General features: G+C 37.8%; 1 protein-coding gene across 1 annotated transcript; it reads right to left on the bottom strand.

Annotated features, from left to right (window-relative positions):
* Positions 1 to 796: 796 nt before the first annotated feature.
* On the bottom strand, positions 797 to 12,213 carry LOC123531774 (uncharacterized). The gene is made up of 2 exons (XM_045313012.2): positions 11,859 to 12,213; positions 797 to 2,915 (listed from the first exon to the last, which is right to left on the bottom strand). Exons 1-2 carry the CDS (start codon positions 12,185 to 12,187, stop codon positions 1,535 to 1,537), a joined length of 1,710 nt encoding a protein of 569 aa, XP_045168947.2. The 5' UTR covers positions 12,188 to 12,213; the 3' UTR covers positions 797 to 1,534.
* Between the last annotated feature and the right edge of the window lie 9,868 nt (positions 12,214 to 22,081).

Genomic DNA, 22,081 nt, shown 5'->3' with positions numbered 1-22,081 from the left:
CGATGTTCCAGACTTCAATACTACATTCGTAAACTCCAACCGCACGTATAAAACGATGTTCCAGTGTTCTGTTGAAAAACGTAGGTTCGGGGGTGAGGGTTTCTACACCATTGATAAAATAACACTTCAATTCCAGTTTTCTATGTTAGTTTATTATGAGATGTAATTATAGTCTAAGTGATGGAAATATAGTCATCAAAATTATAATTCTCTCATTCCTCTGGTCTAAAGTCACTTATTTTATTATAATTGTAAAATATTACATTTCTTGTTTCTAGATCCTATGATCTGAATTTTCGAAGTCCGAGCCAAAAGTAAAGAATCCCCCTCCCAAGTTCTGACCTAGGTTTATATACGAAAGTATGTACCTTTCCATATTTAGAGTGTATCACAGTAATGAAAGACAAAGATTACCCCTAATATTTATGAGGATAACCGTTGACTGATGGTACCATCCCAAATACGGAGCCACCTCTAACTCTAACAAACCAGACATGTTTACAATGGTACATGATGACAACATACCCAGATAAAATGATACAAAATGATACACACTCCAGTCCCAAGCAATTTATGAGGGTAACTGGTGAATGACAACTCAAGTAGCAGAAGCCAAGGTTTCTCATCAGTAGAATCAATTAATAAATCAGCTTTAATAAGACTGTTAAATTTACAACAGTTCAATACTACATTCGTAAACTCCAACCGCACGTATAAAACGATGTTCCAGTGTTCAATACTACATTCGTAAACTCCAACCGCACGTATAAAACGATGTTCCAGTGTTCAATACTACATTCGTAAACTCAAACCGCACATATAAAACAATGTTCTAGAGTTCAATACTACATTCGTAAACTCAAATAGATCTTACAAGACTTTCAATTTTCTATGCATAAACACATACATGTAGAAAAAATTATTACATGATCTCTTATATAAATCACCACTATTGACCGGTCTATTTTTCGATACATATAATAAATTTTGCTCACCTAACGTCAAATGTGGAATAAAAATGTTTTACGTCATGTTGTAAAACCTTTATTGAATCGGTTGTCTGTCAATAGTCAAAACTATTTGCCCTCGGTCCTTCGGCAACCCATTCAGTAGGTATATAATATGCATAGTAAATATTGGAAAACTAGAGCTTTTGAGTTTCTTCTCATAATTATACATGTAATTATTCTTCAGAAAAAGTTTCATACGCGCTAAGTCAATAAAAGTATATTGAAGTGAAATATACTTAGTTTTTATGTTTGAAATATCAAACTATTTTTTTGTACTGAATCATGTATTTTTTTATTGAGTTTTGCTAAATAAACAACGCAGGCACATCTAAAGGCAAAACAAAACCATTTTTATTTCTTAATGCAATGTCATTGCCATTAATTTTACTTATATCCTAAACGCGTAAGGATGTTGAAGAATTGGGTCAATATGGCCCTAAAAGGCTTCTGTAAGTACTAGTATAATATTTACAAAAATATGTTTTGTAGCAAATGTACAGAATGAACTGTCTACAAAGTTTCAATTAAATGAGATCATACACTTCAATCTGATCTGTGTGAACACGACCTACGATCAGTTTTGAACTGAATGAATTGTAGCAGATAGATGTACATCCTTTCTCGTTACAATTTGATTTCAGTACCTCTCCGATCATCTTGCAGTCAGGTTCAAATTGTACGATATTTTTAGAGTCAAATCCACAAACAAGTACACTTCCATTATCAGTTACCAAAACATCTTTGGGACTGCTTACTTCTGGGCCATTGAATGTCCCGAGTACCTTGCCCGTTCTGTCCATAGAAATAAGACCATTGGTCCAATCAGCAACATAAATTTTACCACCGTCACCACTTACAGCTATGCTGTATATATTGTCAAAAAGCGGTTGTCCAGACTGGTTCTTGGTGAACTGGTGAAGCTTTGTTCCTGCTGTGGTATATTCATAAACTGAATTCGCGATTGAAATATACAAATGTCCGTCAACATAGGCTAATCCTTTACATATATTACCGGGATTTATCTGTCTGGTAACTGTCATTTTGGGTTGAAGAGAAACAAACTTAACTCCGCCACAGCTGACAGCAACCTCCCGGTTATTTACAGCACAAACTTGCCATGGGGGAGCAGATAGATCACAGGAATCAGTAACCGTGTAGTTGCTACTCTCAACACGTTTTAGCTTCAAGTTATTGTAATCAGCAAGCACTAGCGTTCCATCTTCAAGAGCACAGACACTGATAATGTAGCATGTTTCACTGTCTTTTGAGGCCTTGACGTTATATTTCTTTCTATGTTTAATCTGAAAAAGAATGTTGTTGTCCTTTTGTAATTTCTTACCATCAGGTGTAGGTCTAATTCTTCTAACATTGCGTTGTGTAACTTTACCTAGGTCAGTCATTTCATTCAGCAGTTTTGGCAACGTCTGATCCTTCTCGAACTCTATATCCATAGTCTGGTAGGAAGCGTTACATTCATCAGCATGTTCCCTGAATTTAGAAGCCACATTCTGACCTTTCTTTGTGCTGACAAACACTTGTGATATGTTGTTACCAGATGATGAAACCTTTTCTTTAGCAGACGAGATGCTGGAATTCATGGACTGTAACACAGACATATTCTGATCAGTCATATTTTCCGCGTGTTGAAACATATCTGCTGACTTCTTCATAGTGTCCTGTTTAAGTTTATCAACTCGCTGCTTCATCTCTTCTGCAATATTTTCCATTTTCTCAAATACCTCTCTTCTCCTGTTAAAAATTCGTTCTTTTTCACGTCGGAACTTGCAAAGTTGCTCGGTAACTTTATCCTCTGTTGCTTCTAGTGCTTTCAAGACATCTTTAGGATCAGGTATGTTGGTGTTGTTCTGGATGTATTCGGGGATGTAGAAGATATTTTTACAGAACCTGAAAAATACATAAGCTTTCATAGAATAACAGGAACTTTCACCGAGTTCATTTACTGGCCTATTTTTATCCCATGAGATGCTTAGAATTCATTTGTTGTGTGGTACAATAATGATTTATTTTTTGCACTGATATTTCAAGTTGGCTATGAGGTCGACAACATCATAGATCGGCATTCAAATTCAAAATTGTTTAGGTCATAGAACGGTAGTAATTGTATACCAAATTCTGCAATCATAGATCAACATTTAATTTAGACCCGGGACTGCAATCGTCAATCTTTATCAAAAATTCTTCAGGTCGTAGATCAATATCAATGTAGACCCGGGTATGCATTCACAGAAAAAAACATTCAAAAAAGTCTAAATGGATGGATGGCCTTCCACAGGGTCCAGGTCTTACGTCGACATTCAGTTTTCAAAAATATTCGGGTTGTAGATAGATATTCAATGTACACTCAAATAAAATCGCAGATCAAGATTCGTAAAAGGTCTAGGTCGTTGAACAGCATTCGATAAAGTGCAGGCCGAAGGCCGACAGACATTTGAATTCGTGGATTTACATTCGATAAAGCCAAGGTCATAGATCAATATTAAATGCTGAACCAGGTCTGCAATCGTAGATCAAAATTAAAAATAGTTCAAATATTAGATCAACATTCGAAAAGGCTCATGTCATAGATCAACTAGCGAAAATGTCCAAGTCGTAGATTGACATTTGACAATGTCCAGGTCGTTGATCGACAGTCGAAAATGTCAAGTTCGTAGACCGCCATTCGAAAAAGTCCAGGCCGTAGATTTACAGTAGACTGTTTTGTTCTGTGTGTATACATATGCCATATTAAGTCAACAGAACTACACTGACGGGAAAAAGAAACGCCTCATTCAAACTCATTGTTAACCGTGATTCAAAATTAGAAAAGAACTATTACATTCGCAAATCTGATGATTTAAAAGAATTGATGGTTAATTAGACAGCATTTCATAGTCGCATTATGCTTCAAATCTTAAATTTCAATAGACTGGTCAGATGAATTTCACTGACACAATCAATACCGTGTGGCCATCTCTTCTGGTAACCACAGCAGAAAGACGTTGTCCCAAAGACCAACACGAGTTACGTAGCAGATACCGTGGGAATTTGGCCCACTCCTGATGGAGCGCTGCTATCAGTTCCTGAACGTTGGCAGGCCACGGTTGGTGTAACCGTAACTGCCGTCTAAGGTCATCCCAGACGTGTTAATTCGGATTGCAGTTTGGTGAGCACGCTGGTCAAGGCAAAATGTCAATGTTGCTCGTCTGTAAAATGTTCCTGGTGACACGTGCAATGTGGTTGACTGGTTGGGTTTAACGTCGCACCGACACATTTTAGGTCATATGGCGACTTTCCAGCTTTGATGTTGGAGGAAGACCCCAGGTGCCCCTCCGTGCATTATTTCATCACGAGCGGGCACCTGGGTAGAACCACCGTCCTTCCGTAAGTCAGCTGGATGGCTTCCTCACATGAAGAATTCAACGCCCCGAGTAAGGCTCGAACCAACATCGATGAGGGGCAAGTGATTTGAAGTCAACGACCTTAACCACTCGGCCACGGAGGCCCCTCGTGCAACGTGGAGGCGCGCGTTGATATGTTGAAAGAAAAAAAATCTTGACGTTGGTGGGATATAGAGACAACCGCAGGACGTAATATCTAGCCGATGTAACGCCTGGCTTTGGCACAAGTCGAGTCGGGACTTAAACCTATGACTGAACAGACCATAACCCCGCCCCACCGTAAGGATTGCGCTACAGAAGGCAATTGTTAGCATAGCTTTGACGACGCCGTCTGTAGACATGGATACGTCCGCCGGCGTTCCTCAAGTTGATACGCGACTTGTCATTAATCAAAACGTTCTGCCAACGTTGATGGAGATGGTTGCGGACCCAAATAAGACGTTATTGACGGTGACGTAGAAATAGATCTATCATTTTATTAATATACGCCAGGTGTAGGCTGCATTTTTCAGTGCTCACAAATATTGATAGTTTTCTGACATTTATACTGGTTCAGAATTCTTAAAATTAGACATATTGGACATTATTTTGTCGTGAATGGAATGTTATAAATTTAATGTGAATCATAATCGTGATTTTGAAAATATTTTGATTAAATAAAAAACACTATTAAAATTCAATTTCAAAACTTTCATAATATTATATCAGCATAGCCTACAGTAATGATGTGTTTCAGTGAGCAAATGTCACCGAGGATTATTTATAAAAGATCAGAATTGCCCAATATTGAACAATTACCAAGTGAACAAAAGAGAGCCAATCCCATGATTATCAAAACATTGAAATAGTTTCGATTAATGCAATATAGAGGGACTCAAGGTGGTAAAATCAGATTAGACGAGCAGGGACACTAACAATGGGGTAAATGATAACAACTTGATAAAACCTGAAAATTGTACATTAGTTAAGAGGCAGAAAAACATTATTTTTTTGTGAAAAATAAAAACACTATCCGTATGTGACTTCATTCTTACAAATGAATTCGCCATTTGTGCCATAACTGAAACATGGCTCGGTAGCTCTGTTGCCAAACCGTGCATCAGCGAGCTTGTGCCAGACGGTTACAAAATGAAACATGTCCCTCGTAGTGGTAGGCGTGGCGGGGGCGTAGCGATCATTCACAAGGTAGCCATACAAGTGAACGTTGTCACATCAAGCAAAGACAACGAATTTACCAATTTGAGTATATGGATTGCAATGTACTTACAGGCGGACGCTCCATAGGCCTACGGCTTGCCATTATATGCAAGCCACCCCCTTCCAAAGAAAATGGTTTGAACACAAACATTTTCCTAGAGCAAGAATGGCCCCTTTTCTTAACTAAATATGCTACAATTGACAAGACATCATCATTGTGGGGGACCTTAACTACCATCTTGATTTACCGGACAATAGTGACACAAAAAATGTACAAGCTGTCCAGATGCACATGGCATGCGTCTACTTGTACACAAATTATAAATCCATCTCTAGCTGCTGCGTATGTTCCAAATTAGTTCAAACATTCACAAATAAAACCTCTTCTAAAAAAGCCAAGCCTAGATTCTAGTTTCCTAAAAAAAATATGAGCCGCGCCATGTGAAAACCAACATAGTGGGTTTGCGACCAGCATGGATCCAGACCAGCCTGCGCATCCGCGCAGTCTGGTCAGGATCCATGCTGTTCGCTAACAGTTTCTCCAATTCCAATAGGCTTTAAAAGCGAACAGCATGGAGCCTGACCAGACTGCGCGGATGCGCAGGCTGGTCTGGATCCATGCTGGTCGCAATCCCACTATGTTGGTTTTCCCATGGCACGGCTCATATAGGCATGCGTCCTTTTCTGTCTAAAATCTTAGAAAAGGTGGTAAATATTCAAACTGATAATAATCTGAGGAACAATGAACTCCACGAAATCAATCATTCTGCTGAAATTCCACTCGACCGGAACCGCCGTATTAAAAGTCCAAAATGACATTCTTCAATCGTTGGATCAGAACAACGTGACTATTGTGATGCTCGATCTCTCTGCAGCATTTGACACTATCGGCAACGGGACGTTGATTCATCGCGTAGAACGTCACTTTGGTATTACAGGCAAGCCACTCGCATGGATGACTTCATATCTTAGTGACTGCTACCAGACCGTATGCATAGATGGTGAGCTATTGCAACCAATGCTCACGAAGTACAGTGTACTTTCTTTGGGAACTAATCTAACTAATTATGTGGTAGAATAATGTCAGTACTTTGCCGGGCAATCAGTGACACTAAACAAGAACTGTAGTATGACAGAATAATATACAAAAATGTAGACAGTGTTTTTCTTTCCGGTTTGATTTATCATGGATGTTCTCCGCACAATTTAGGTGGGGACTGACCCAATCATCCGGGGCGGTTTGCATGCTGTGATGCATTTCAAAGGCATCATAATGGTTAATTCTGTCTATTCAAAATGTGAGATATCTTCTGTTCTCTTCTGCTCAATCCTGTGTCTTTGATAGGTCAGTTAATGTTTTGTGCTATTGCAATTTGTTTCATGTTTTGATCTGCTTACCTATGTATGTTATTACCGTAATGTAGTTTTAAATTCTTTCTATAAAGGTTAAATTATCATTTTAATGAACATTATATAAATGCTTTTATGTAAAGCACTTTTGAACGTATTTCTATATGAAAAGAGTGCCATATAAATGTAGAATATAATTATAATAATAATAATAAAATAATAGAAATAGTGATAATAATAATAACAGACCGCGGTAGGACCTGCGACAGATCATGTCCCGTTCTCTAAGCCGATTTCTCACTGTATGTCGACTTATAGGCCGTTCACGGTTACCTACCACTAAACGTGACGTGGATTCAGCCATCACAAATCTGTCACGCAAATGGCGTTGTAATTGTCATGCCATACTGACGTTACACGCGGTCTATGCGAATAAGGCATATTGACAATCGTTCCCGTATCTCTGACACGTCGAACGAGACGCAGTATTGTCCAACGAGAGACATTAAAACGTCTAGCGATTTGTTCGTGCGTTCGCCCACATTCTAGCATGGCCAAAACTTGGGCCCTCTCTCGAATTATCAAAAATTGATTTGTTGTCAAAACATCTGCTCGTATGTCGATTGACACATGTGCTTGTGTAAGATTCGCTCAATAAAACCACATGACTGACACACACTGGCTGCAAGAGGAAATAAAGAATGAGCTGTATAAAATCGTATGAGTTTCATTTGGCTGTGTTTGTCGGTCAGAATACATGTACCTTTCTGACATTGCCCAACAAATTGAACTATGTAACGAAAATAACGCCAACTTTCGATGAGGGCGTTTTTTTTTTCTCGTCAGTATAGTTAGTTAGAAACCCGGGAATCCGACTAAATCGGAATACTTTTTTTTCGAAAGTCAAACAAGTTGGCTGATTTCTTACTCCCCATTCTCAGTTCATTTTTAAATTACAAATAAGGCAATTTTGTAAAATCTATGATCTTTAATCCCATTTTAAACTTTTAGCATCATAAGATTAATCACTATGGTACATCAAAGGTCTATTATTGTTCAACTCGGGAATATGACGAACCGCCTATTGTTGCGAATGAAGATAAATATGTAAAATCATAATGAATAACATAAACAAGAGGACCATGATGGTCCTGAATCGCTAACCTGTTCCCACATGACCCAGTTTTGAGTATGACGTCGTTTTTTCTATTATTTGACATAGTGACCTAGTTTTTGAGCTCATGTAATACAGTTTTGAACTTGACCTAGATATCATAAAGATAAAAATTCTGACAAATTTTCATGAAGATCCATTGAAAATATGGCCTCTAGAGAGGTCACAAGGTTTTTCTATTATTTGACCTATTGACCTAGTTTACGAAGATACGTGACCCTGTTTTGAACTTGACCTAGATATCATTAAGGTGAACATTCCCACTAATTTTTATGAAGATCTCATGAAAAATATGCCTCTAGAGAGGTCACAAGGTTTTTCTATTTTTATACCTACTGGTCTAGTTTTTGACCGCACGTGACCCAGTTTTGAAACTGACCTAGATATCATCAAGGTGACATTCAGACCAATTTTCATGAAGATCCATTGAAAAAGATGGCCTCTAGAGAGGTCAAAATATTTTTCTAATTTTAGACCTACAGACCTAGTTTTTGACCGCAGTTGACCCAGTTTCAAATCTGACCTAGATATCATCAATATGAACATTCAAACCAATTTTCATACAGATCCCATGAAAAGTTTGGCCTCTAGAGAGGTCACAAGGTTTTTCTATTATTTGACCTACTGACCTACTTTTTGAAGGCACATGACCCACTTTCAAACTTGACCTAGATATCATTAAGATGAACATTCTGACCAATTTTCATGAAGATCTTATGAAAAATGTGGCCTCTAGAGATGTCACAAGGTTTTTCTATTTTTATACTTGCTGACCTAGTTTTTGACCGCACGTGACCCAGTTTCAAACCTGACCTAGATATCACAAAGATGAACATTCTGACTAACTTTCATAAAGACCCCATGAAAAATGTGACCTCTAGAGTGGTCACAAGCAAAAGTTTACGCACGCACGGACGCACGTACGCACGCACGCACGGACGACGGACGCTGCGCGATCACAAAAGCTCACTTTGTCACTTTGTGACTGGTAAAGTGACAGGTGAGCTGAAAACAGAAAAATACAAAACTGTATAGTAAAAGTCATGAAACTTCTTTAAATAAAACGAAGACACGGAAAATAATCCATGGGCAGGAAAATGAGCATAGATAAATTCTTAATGTAGAATGAGCAATCAAGGAAATAGAAAATGAATTTCAATAAAATTTTTATTTTAAAACAAAAGTAGGAAAATTACTGTCGTAAAATATTTTAACTTCCTAAGCGCTGTTTTCCAAGATTGTATACCTCAAAAACAGGGAAACACAATTCACGAAAGGAACTGGTCTTGTATCAGATAAACTTTGGTTTCATTTAGCGCCGCTCGATAAATGAAGACATGTATGACGTACAGACGACGACTTCGCCTGCAGAGGTGAATAAAACGAACACGGGGCGGATCGGGATCGCTACAAGGTCCCGTCCAACTGTATTATGACAACTCTACAAATTGGGATATATATTCATGAATTGATTTGTTTTCAGATGGCATTATTTAAAGTAATTAAAAAGAAATCTTGAAGATACAAACAAACTATAAAGTTTAATGAAAACTATTCAAAATTGTTATGATATAGTATACCCATAGTAAATACTCTGATATATTTAACTTTGATTTTCGATTTTGAATCAAGTTCGTTTGCAGACCTAGATCAACAATCAAATTTTTACTTTTAAAAAATGATGCTGATTTTCACCTGAACAATTTTCAACGGGTCTACTTTGAATGTTGATCTAAATCCAATAAATACTTTTTGTATATCTATGAGTCGAACAGTTTCGAATGCCGAGCTACGACCTACACATTTTTTAGTATTGATCTATGATTGCAGACCTGGGTCTACATTGAATGTTGATCTATAAGCTGAACAAATTCTAACGTCGATCTATTGCCTTGATGTTTTCGGATGTCGATCTACAACCTGGACTTTATTGAATGTCGATCTACGCCCTGGACTTTTTAGAATGTCGAACAACGACCTGGACTTTTTTCGAATGTCGACTTTCGACATGGACGTTTTGAATGTCGATCTATGATCTAGACTTCTTCGAATGTCGGTCTACAACGTGGACATTTTCGAATGTTGATCTACGATTAGGACTTTTTAATAATATTGATCTCTAAGACTTGGACTTTTTTATATGTTCTTTACAACCTGGACACTTTTGAATGTCGATGTATTACTTGGATTTTTTAGAATGTCGATCTAAGACCTGGACATCTTTCGACATGGACACTTTGAATGTCGCTCTACGACCTGGACTCTTTCGAAGGTCAATATACGACCTGGACATTTGGTAATGTTGATCTACGACCAAGACAATTACGAATGTTCATCTATAACCTGGACGTTCGAACTATAACCTGGACGTTCTACGATGACATTTTCGAATGTTTAACCACGATATAGACTTTTTAATGTTGATATATGACCTGAACATTTCGTACGTCGATCTACGATCTTGACTTTTTTAATGTCGATCTACGACATTGACTTTTTGAATGACGATCTACTACTTTGACATTTTTTAATATCGATCTACGACCTAAACATTTTTTTTTGAATGTCGATCTACAACTTGGACCTTTTCAAATGTTGATCTACCACCCTGACATTTTTTAATGTCGATCTATGACCTCGACATCTTTGAATGTCACTCTCCGACCTGGACATTTTCGAATGTCGACCTACAGCCAAGACCTTTTTAAATGTTGACCTACGACCTTGACATTTTCGAAATTGTTGATCATCCGGATGTTGTCCTCGATCAGAAATTTTTATGTTGATCTACGACCTGGACATTTTCATATGTTGATCCACGTCTTGGTTTTTTTTTCAAATGCCGATCTCCGACCTGGACTCTTTTGAATACTGATCTACGAGCAAGATTTCTTTTTTAAATTTGATCTACGAGCTGGAATTTTTTGAATATCAATCTACAATAAGTATCATTTCGAATGTTGATCTACGGCTTAGAGTTTTTTTAGAATGTTGATCTACGACCTTGATATTCATGAATGTCGATCTACAACATGTATATTTCCGAATATGGATGTACAACCTAGTCATTTTTGAAGTCTGATCTATTACCTAGATTTTTTCGAATGTCGTTCTACGATCTGGATTTTTTTCGAATGTCGATTAACGATTCTTAGAAATCAACTTACTGACAATCTAAAGGCATAACCTTCTTATTTGTATTCATTTTTTGACACAAAATAATTTCTCACTTAATAAAAGGAAAATCCCCCAAAACATTTCCGACCTACCTAACCTAATTTTTTTAGCATGTTACCGGAAACAAAGAATTTTTTCAGGCCTATACGATATACCTCTGATTAGTAATCCTATATCTCTGTCTGTTTGTTTGTTTGTTTTGGGTTTAACGCCGTTTTTCAACAATATTTCAGTCATATAACGGCGGGCAGTTAACCTAACCAGTGTTCCTGGATTCTGTACCTGTACAAACCTGTTCTCCGCATGTAACTGCCAACTTCCCCACATGAATCAGAGGTGGAGGACTAATTATCAAATAGTCACGGAGAACATACGCCCCGCCCGAGGATCGAACTCGCGACCCCGCGATCCGTAGACCAACACTCTTACCTACTGAGCTAAGCGGGCGGGCTCATCTCTGTCTGTACATGTTTTCATATGACTGCATACTTCACGATATTGATTATTGCATGCAATGTAGATTAACACTTTTCCATATACTTATGTATTTACCTGTGTTTAACATCTATACATGTGGAGCAGCCGACATCATCATGCTTTTGACAGTACATGTCAACAGGTTTATGATTATGTTTGTCACAACGCTCGGTTGGTACCATTGGCAATGCTTGGCTGGTCCCATGTTGAAACTGTCCCTTGTCTAGAATCTTATGTCCACTCAGAGCAGGAATATCCTTATGAAACTTGACACATATAGAACAGTAATAATCCGAACAATCAACGCAATATTTGTCGGCTTCTTTGTTGATATGCTTACGTTTACATGGCGAACAGAGCAAATCAAACGTTTCATCAGAAAGCCTGTCTAAACTTGTCGCCATTTTGTTTAATCTTAAATCGTTATGGTCATTTACTTCCTCTTCCGCTTTAAAAGTATATGTCTCTACAGGCAGTGGTTTCCCCGGGGCTATTTGAACCAATGCCATTCTCTTGAAATAGAGAGACAGAGATCTTATAATGTTCGGTGTAATTCATTTTGAGCAGAACTTCTCTGAAATTAATGCATAAACAAAATATATTTCAGAGAGCTCTAATTCTGATGATGCTCGCATCAATTCATTTATAGAGCGCTGTAACTGTAGCAGTGATCAGTTAATTAGCTTAAATTAAAAGATGTGCGTGAAATTAGCCAGAGCAGCCGGAGTAGCCAGAGTTCAGCCAGAGTTTAGCCAGAGAAGTCATAACTCTGGTTACTCTGGCTGGCCAGAGTAGCCATAGTTCAGCCAGAGTAGCCAGAGTTTCTAGGATTTTAACATGTTACTCTGGTCAGTCAGAGTAGCCAGAGTAGCTAGAGTAACCAGGTCCCGTGTTCGCAAAATATTTTCAGTCTAAGCTGAGTATGATTATGAAACTTAATATGTCATTTCTATGTAAATAGCATATTTAAAACTGAATTTCAAGTTAATAACTATTTTCAAGTGGTTAATTAAAGTAGCTCTGGTTACTCTGGCTGGCCAGAGTAGCCAGAGTTTCTAGGGTTTTAACATGTTCTGGCTACTCTGGTCAGCCAGTAGATTTTAAATCCTGTAGATTTAAGTCCTTGATTAAGTAATTTATATGGAATGATTTTTTTTTTTTTTTTTTTTTTTGAGATTCCTATTACTTCGCATTTATCAGGACTGGATTCCATAGACCAATTACGTTCCCATTCTTCTAATTTTGTCAAATCATCTTGAACTTTGTAAGAGTCTATAGTATATTAACGAGTCTATGTTGAGGTATATGATAGTGCCATCAGCAAATAAGCGTGTTCTACCTTTAATAGTGTCAGGAAGGTCATTGATAAAACAAAGGATTAAGACAAGGACCCAAAACTGAACCTTGAGGAACCCCCTGATAGAACTGGTAAAGAGTGTGAGCCGTCAACTACTACAGATTGAGAATGGTAACTCAAGATTGAATCCAAGATAGAGAGATTCTGTAGACACAGAGTTTCACAATTTTATAGAGGAGTTGATGATCGATCTTGTCGAAATCTTTCGAGAATTCTATTACAATGAGACCTGTTTGTTTCCAGATTGGAGATTGTCAAAAGTTTCTTGTGTAAAGGATAATAGTTGAGCCTCACAGTTATGTTTGGAACGGAAGCTATATTGGAAAGGTGTGAGAAGATTGTTGACTATTTTGGTTCTCTCAAGGTTGAATTTTTGTGTGTTTTATGTATCAAGTGATTCATAAAACGGACTTCTACCAGAGTAGCAAGAGTTCTAGGGCTTTAACATGTTGCAAAATGACCCTTTTTTATACCCTCAGGTTTTTTAGTGTTTCATGTATCAAGTGATTCATCAAACGGACTTCAAAGAAATGTCTTACTTATCAGTTAGCAGTCCTATAACTGTTTAATCCAAACACAGTCAATATCGTTTCATACACGTACACAAGTAATACCGAGTTAATACAACATGGAATGTTGATTGTCTGATGGCTTAAGGTGACAACAATCAATTTTCGAATGGCATTTTGCGTTTTGATTGGCATGTCACAACATGGAATGTTGATTGTCTGATGGCTTAAGGTGACAACAATCAGTTTTCGAATGGCATTTTGCGCTTTGATTGGCATGTCACAGGTACCTACCTTTTTCCAAGGGTTTAGACGAAATACCGTTATTAAGCCGCTTTAAGTGTATGTGGTCACATGTCAACATTTCGCCAACTTCCACAATTCTAAAATGCAAATTTCAGGAATTGGTTGCTGTTAACAAGTATGAAAAATTTATTCTCCAATTTCTTTAAATTATGTCTTCAAGTTAATTTAGTTGGTACAAATTCAAGGTAAACACTGAAGTTAAATAAATATAAAACCAGAAACCTTCAAATGAATATTCTTTATTTTTACAAGCAAAGTTATATGGAATTCACTGCAATTGTTTATGATATCAATATAAACAAGAGGAGCCATATGGTCCTGAATAAGGTCCTAAATCGCTTACCTGGACATTGTGGGTTATGACAGTTATAGTAAAAATTCACAATTTGTAATTGTTAACTCTAAATTCTGGGCATTCTGGAAATTTTAAACTTATATTGTATAAAATTAGAAGTATATTGATAATCCACAGAGAGAGACTAATATTGAATTTGGGGTGGTGATTCAATCAAGTTTGAAAGAACTTCATTATAAATTTTGCTAATTTACATGCAAGATATTTCAGCTCTTACCCTTGTGGCTCTGAAAAAGATTTTTGCTATGTAAGTATATTATATTTTTTTTTTCAATATAAAACTTAAGTAAGAACCATTTTGACTCTGGGGTATTGATTTGAGCATGTGAAATATCTTAACTCTTGCCATTGCAATTCTTTTGAGAAGATTTTAAAAGATTTTCCTGTAAGACTTTGCAAGCTCATTAGCACAAGCGGGGGCAATTATGCCATCAGGGAACATGATTTGCTCAATTTTAAGAGAGGCATTCACTAGGCCATGCTACATATAAAATATATATAGTCCGGACTTAAAAAAATAAGAATATTTTTATAGGATTAAATATATTACTCTATGTGAAACTAAAAGCCCCAAGGCAGATCCAATATGACTCCGGAGTCCATGATTTGAACAATTTTGAAAGAGATGTACATGCCAATGCTTCTTGCAAAATATCTAAGCTCTGGGTCTTGTGATACTTGAGAAGATTTTTAAGGTTTTATAATATAAAATGGGAAAAGTATTGAGTTCAGTCAAAGAGCCTGACTCAATCTGATAGACAAGACAAAAGTTGATCACAAAATCTCACCTTGTCACACAGTGACACAAGCTAAAAAAATTCAAGTATAGTGTATGAGGGTCATTCAATATATAATGGTAACTATTAAATATCATTTAATCTGACTTAGTCTTACCTATCAATTTCGTTCAGTACTCTAAATTGACTTTTCCCAGTTTTTACACTGTTATGTACGGCGTTCCGTTCGGACAATCGTGACTTTTTATTTAATACTAAACCGCGATGCACGATGGTACGATGATACACTTGATACATATACAACACTAAAAAATCAAACCTGCGAGTACCAAATGGGTCATTTCGCAATAGGTATTACAGTATTTTCTCTGGCTATTCTGGCTAGCCAGGGTAGCTAGAACCAATGGACATCTCGGAAATTATGGCTGTTCTAGCTAGCCAAAGCAGCTAGAGCATTTGACATCCTGGTTACTCGGCGGCTATTCTGGCCAGCCAGAGTAACCAGATTTCTGGCTACTCTGGCTATTCTGGCCAGTCAGAGTAACCAGAATTCTGGCTACTTTGGTTAAACTCTGGCTGAACTCTGGCTACTCTGGCCAGCCATAGTGACCAGAGTTCTGGCTACTCTGGCTACTCTAAATAACCACTTGAAAATAGTTATTAACTTGAAATTCAGTTTTAAACATGCTATTTAGATAGAAATGACATATGAATCGCGCCATAAGAAAACCAACATAGTGGGTTTTAGACCAGAATGGATCCAGACCAGCATGCGCGGATGCAGGATCCGTGCTGTTCGCTAACAGTTTCTCCAAGTCCAATACGCTTTAAAAGCGAACAGCATGGATCCTGACCAGACTGCGCGGATGCGCAGGATTGTCTGGATCCATGCTGGTCGCAAAGGCACTATGTTTGTTTTCTCATGGAACGGCTCAATTATTAGATTTCATAATCAAATTCAGCTAAGACTGAAAAACTTTTGTGAACATTGGACCTGGTTACTCTGGCTACTCTGACTGACCAGAGTAGCAAAAACCTAGAAACTCTGGCTACTCTGTCCAGCCAAAGTAACCAGAGCAAATGAAATCCTGGTGACTTGGGCAACTCAGGATACCCTGGCTGACCAGAGTAGTCAGAACATGTTAAAATCCTAGACACTCTTGCTACTATGGCTGAACTCTGGCTAGTCTGGCTGAACTCTGGCTGAACCCTGGCTGAACTCTGGCTGCTCTGGCCAGCCAGAGTAACATAACAAGAGTTCTGGCTACTCTCGCTACTCTAAATAGCAACTTAAAAAAAGTAATTTACTTGAAATTCAGTTTTACCATGCTATTTAGATAAAAATGACATATTAAGTTTCATAATCAAACTCAGCTAAGACGGAAAATGTTTTGTTAACCAGGTTACTCTGGCTACTCTTAAAATCCTAGAAACTCTGGCTACTCTGGCCAGCCAGACTAACCAGAGCAAATAAAATCCAGGTGACTCGGTCTATTCTGGATACTATGGCTGACCAGAGTAGCCAGAACATTTTAACATCCTAGAAACTCTGGCTTTTCTTGCAGAACTGGCCAGCCAGAGTAACCAGAGTTCTGGCTACTCTGGCTGAACTCTGGCTAGTCTGGCTGAACTCTGGCTACTCTGGCCAGCCAGAGTAAACAGAGTTATGACTTTTCTGGCTGAACTCAGGCTGAACTCTGGCTACTCTGGCTGCTCTGGCTAATTGCACGCACATAATTAAAAGCTGGTATTAATTGCCACCGTTCTTTGTCTATTCATAAATAGTTACTTCCAGGAATTAATAGATTTTAGTCTCTCTTGATTGCAATAATTATTCACTTGCAGAAGGATATGTGTTACAATTATGAGGACGGAACATTAGTTTATTCGAAACGAGCCTAAAATGAATTATATTGAGATATTTAAGTACAGAGATTCAGCTTCAGAAAGATTTGGTGTTCCAGATACCAGTCACTATATGGTATCCAAAGGTATGTACTGCAGCTTAAAGCAAATACAGAATCCAGGGACACCTGTTAGGTTAACTGTCACCAAGTAATTTAGCAATTAGATCTATATCTTAAAATTGTACCTTTCATTGCAGTACACTTCAATTGCACATGATAGTTAGCATGTTATGATTTTAGATAAAGAGACGAAATTACCCACGTTAAATCACTGGCACCAGATCAGAAAGAAAATGCCTCCAAACTTGTTATACCCTACCCCTAGGTATTCTATAAGAACCTTGGTCATGAACGGGAATATATACTAACCCGTTTCAATCGCGCATTTCATACCTAAAACACGCAGTGCGGTAAATGTGTACTATGGATATTAAACAAGTGGTAATTTATCTTCCATTGTGTATCGGTCACATTTTTTCAGTACATCTTATCTTAGAAAAACAACGCGTAGTTTATAGTAATTTCAATATTACACAAAAAAACTTGCTTGAACTTCCCCGATGAAGTTCCGTTCTAGATTACAAAACCATTCTGATTGGTTGTTGTGAAAATGTATGTCAATCGTCATTTTACTACACGTGTTCGCTAAAATGTGAAAATGCAGCATTAATGTGCAAAATGAATAAAATAAACAGAACAGATGCAGACCAATGTACGATTTCAAATTAAAGATCATATACAAGATGAATTTCATTCATCATTTCGGGTTTTAGTGTAAAATTGTGATTTTTTAAAATTCTGTTTTTGTTTGTTTACGTTTCGCCAAACATGTGCACACTGCCGTGACCTCTAGACCGGATATTCATTAGGGAAGGCCAAGCAAGTTTTTTTTTGTAACGTTGACGAAAGCATAAGATATGTTGATAATCTCAGCAATATGGAATATTGAGACAATGTGCACGATGGAAGATAAATTATCGCTTGTTCAATACTAGTATACTAGCACGGGAGGGGATCCAACATATGTATTCCCAAATGGGCACCGCTTACATTCATATGTTGTGCTTCCGGTAGTACATATGTGGTAAAACTTTTGCAGAAAAACAGGTGAGATTTTTATTTGTGATTGAATTTTGCGGAAATGACATTGTTTTGCCAAAAAATCGCGATGCAGTGCAACCGAGTATACATTAACCAGCACGTAAGTGCATTACCTTACCTGTATTTGTAGAAATGACAGAGAAAAACTTATCCTCCGTGAAGCGCTATAACTGAAAATTAGCAACATTTTTATCAACAGGTGGAAATATATTGTAATTGCCCTGCGCTTGCTTAAATTTTGCCCTCGAAACCTTCCATATGCAAATCCCCACCCAAAAAAAAAGAAAATTATGGTGATCACTTTGCTAGAAAAATTCTTTTGGGGGAAAAACCGAATGGGATACATATGTTGTGCATGGGCTACATATGTGGTGCATTAGACTCCACAGGTTTTGAGCTTAAATGATACCTGGATAAAGAAACGAACTGGAAATGCGTGCCAAGTATATGTCACATTATCCAAAAATCATATACATGTATATTAAAGGGATAACATATTAGAAACGAGCACAGCTTTAAGCTTACATATGATGCTGTAGAACATTTCCACTAAGGAGTCAACGGATCTCTCCTAAATCCGAAGGGGTTTATGTGTTGCTTATGTGTGTTGACCTGTGAATGTCGGAATATGCATGTATAGTTTGGTGTATAGCATAGTAGCTGCTGATATGGTCTGCGTAATTATATGTTATTAAACCTAGTGTTCTTTTCGTGTTTGTTTTACTCGTTCATGAGCGCCTCTATATATATCTTCGGCGATATTTTGCATCGTTAACTGTGGAAATTGTCTGTCTTTGAATCATGTACGTGAACTGAGTTATAGAGCCAAATATCTGTGTCTCGGGCAACGGACTCGAAAATAAAATGTAATAAATACTTTTGGGTCTGGGATTTCAATTCAGGAAGTAATTTTGGTTTGCCCGATACAGAACTATTGGCCCGGTCGCTCCAGTACATAAGATATTGTGGACCTGGCACTTACTTGTGTTGAACTACGCAGTTACTTCGCAAGCTAGACCTATATAGTTTGTGGCAATATAGGAGGGAGGATATATTGCAAGGCACTCGGTCAAAAATTGTGTGATTATAACTGAGCATGGTCATTAAATTATGAAATATGTCCTGGGCCATTAATTTGATTAAGTTACCTACCAGACGCAGCTATGTTCTGATTATATGACCGAGTACCTTGCAGTATATCCTCCCTCCTTTATTTCCACAAACTATGATAGGCCTAGAATGTGGAGTTGCGGTATACATGTAACAACGTAGTTTTACACTAGTAAGTGCCAGGTCCACGAATCACTGGCTGGGCCAGTAGTTCTGTATCGGGCAAACCAAAATACCTCCTGAAACACCCTGACGGTAAAGTATTTATTACATTTTATTTTTGAGTCCGTTGCCCGAGACAGATATTTTGCTCTATAACTCAGTTCACGGACAGACAATTTCCACAGTTAACGATGCAAAATACCGCCGAAGATATCTATAGAGGCGCACATGAACAGGTAAAGCAAACATGAAAAGAACACTACTTTCAAGAACATATAATTACGCAAACCGTATCGGCAACTAATATACTACACACAAAACTATACATGCATATTTCCGACAGTCACAGGTCAACACATATAAGCAACACATTAACGCCTTCGAATTTAGGAGAGATGCGTTGATTCCTAAGTGGAAATGTTCTACAACATCTAATATAAGCTTAAAGCTGTGCTCGTTTATAAGTTATCCCTTTCATAAAAATGTATATAATTTTGGACTGATGTGACATATACTTGGCACGTTGGCACGTATTTCCTGTTCGTTTCTTTATCCTGGTACCATTTAAGCTCAAGATCTGTGGAGTTCTAGAAAATCTAATGCATCACATATGTAGCCCATGCACAACATATGTATCCCATTCGGTTTTTCCCCCAAAAATATTTTTCTAGCAAAGTGATCGCCAAATATTTTTTCTTCTGGATGGGGTTTAGCATACGGAAGGTTGCGAGGGCAAAATTAAGCAGGCACAGGGCAACTAAACAACATATTTCCACCTGTTGATAAAAATGTTGCTAATTTTCAGTTATACCGCTTCACGGAGGATACGTTTTTCTCTGTCATTTCTACAAATACAGGTAAGGTAAATGCACTTACATGCTAGGTAATGTATACTCGGTTGCATTGCATCGCGATTTTTTGGCAAAACAATGTCATTTTCACAATATTCAATCACAAATAAAAATCTCACGTATTTTTCTGGGAAATGTTTACCACATATGTACTACCGGAAGCACAACATATGATTTTAAGCGGTGCCCAATTGGGAATACATATGTTGGATCCCCTCCCGTGACTAGGTACCCATTCACCGAACTGCGCGTTTAAGTTGAGAAATGTACGATTGAAACGGGTTAGTGCACTTTCCCGTTTATGACCATGGTTCTTATCGAATACCTAGGGGTAGGGTATAACCCGTACGGAGGCATTTTCTTTCTGATCTGGTGCCAGTGCGTCAAATACATGTAAAAGAATAATTTGATGTTTCCCTGGGTTACTTTAGAGGTGCACAATTCATCACGGATTCTATTTTAACTTCTTTTTGACAGAAAATATATTTTATTAAAGCACCGGTTGGTCAAAGCGAATGTAAAGAAGGTATTCCGATCATAAAAGCAATATCCTTCAAAAAAGGGTGGATCACTAATCTATTTTATATCAGCCTCAGTATGATTTGTACATTGTTACGAAATTTAAGCAACTTGTCCATGCAAGTTTAGTCAAAATTAGCTCGGTGGTAAAGGAATTTGTTTGTTTGTTTTGGGGTTAAAAACGCCGCTTTTAGCAAGATGACGGACATATGGCGAGTGATGTACACTGTTCTCCCTTTTCTATACTGCAACAGCAGTACTGGACATTTCCGAATTAGGACGAAGACGAACACGGAGGTCGAAAGACAGATGATAATGAGGGGTCGTTTAAAAATCATTTATTGTCGAGCCCGCTTGCGGTGAGCTCGATATAGTCGTCACTTCTAGCGGGTCGGTATATGTGCGTGCGTGCGTTCGTGCGACCGTCCGTCCGATTGTGCCCGAACCATAACTTTGTCATGCATAGACCAATCATATTTATATTTGGCATGAATGATTACCTCAATGAGAAGTCGTGTTCCTATCTCAAAGGTCAAGGTCACAGTTGGAGGTCAAAGGTCAAATTGAAGTTTGTCCGTAGCACTTCTTCATTAATGGTAGGATTTAGATGTAGCTTGTTCACCATTATGAGACGGAGTGTCATGCGCAAGAACCAGATCCCTAGGTCTAAGGTCAAGGTCACACTTAGAGGCCAAAGGTGCTGGCGGGCTCGACATTCTACCCGTGGGCATGCAGAATGTATATATAGTATTTGTAAATATATAAAAATAGGGACGTATCAGGTCTGTCAAATATTTATTAGTTATTACTTTTGCGCCGACAAACAAGCCCAGCACTGATACAAACAACCCGTGGTAATGCTGACCATCGCTGTCTCCATACAAATGAAACTGCCTTATAACATTTAAATTCAGCGATAGCCTGCTCGACACATACTCTATACTGTTTTATAGAACGATTCAGTTTCCGACACTTTCACCGCTGACGTACTCGTTTACGTCTTATATTAGTTGTGTGCTGGAATAAGGCGCCATGACGGGATATATCTTATTTGGATATATCTTATTCCTCCGAAGAGAAAACATTTCTCGGCAAATGGCAAATCCAATCCGATTTGATACATTAACCGGAATTGTTGTGCATCATTCTGGTGACCTAAAAACCTACATTCAGTGTACCTAATTAATACAGAGTTATCTACGATGACTTGGGAATGAATCGCACGGTATTGTCTGTGACCTGAAAAGTACTGTTCCTGTGGTTCTGTAGATGATTTGTATATTTCATGAGAAGTACCATCTATTGCACATACTAAGCTGAGAGGACATGTTAAACAAAGGCCAGAACATATTCAAGACCTTGAAATAAGTTATGAGCTTTTTGT

The sequence above is a fragment of the Mercenaria mercenaria genome, chromosome 11 (assembly GCF_021730395.1).
Source record: "Mercenaria mercenaria strain notata chromosome 11, MADL_Memer_1, whole genome shotgun sequence".
NCBI classification, from domain to species: Eukaryota; Metazoa; Mollusca; class Bivalvia; order Venerida; family Veneridae; genus Mercenaria; species Mercenaria mercenaria.
Note: the sequence above shows the minus strand (reverse complement) of the source record. Positions and strands in the feature narration are given on the sequence as shown.

Bases quoted from the DNA above. Each gene is read 5' to 3' on its own strand.
- LOC123531774 (XM_045313012.2), bottom strand. From the start codon at position 12,187: ATGGCGACAAGTTTAGACAGGCTTTCTGATGAAACGTTTGATTTGCTC. The intron at 2,916-11,858 runs GTAAATACATAA...TGTATTTTTCAG, and splicing joins TGTATAGATGTTAAACACAG to GTTCTGTAAAAATATCTTCT.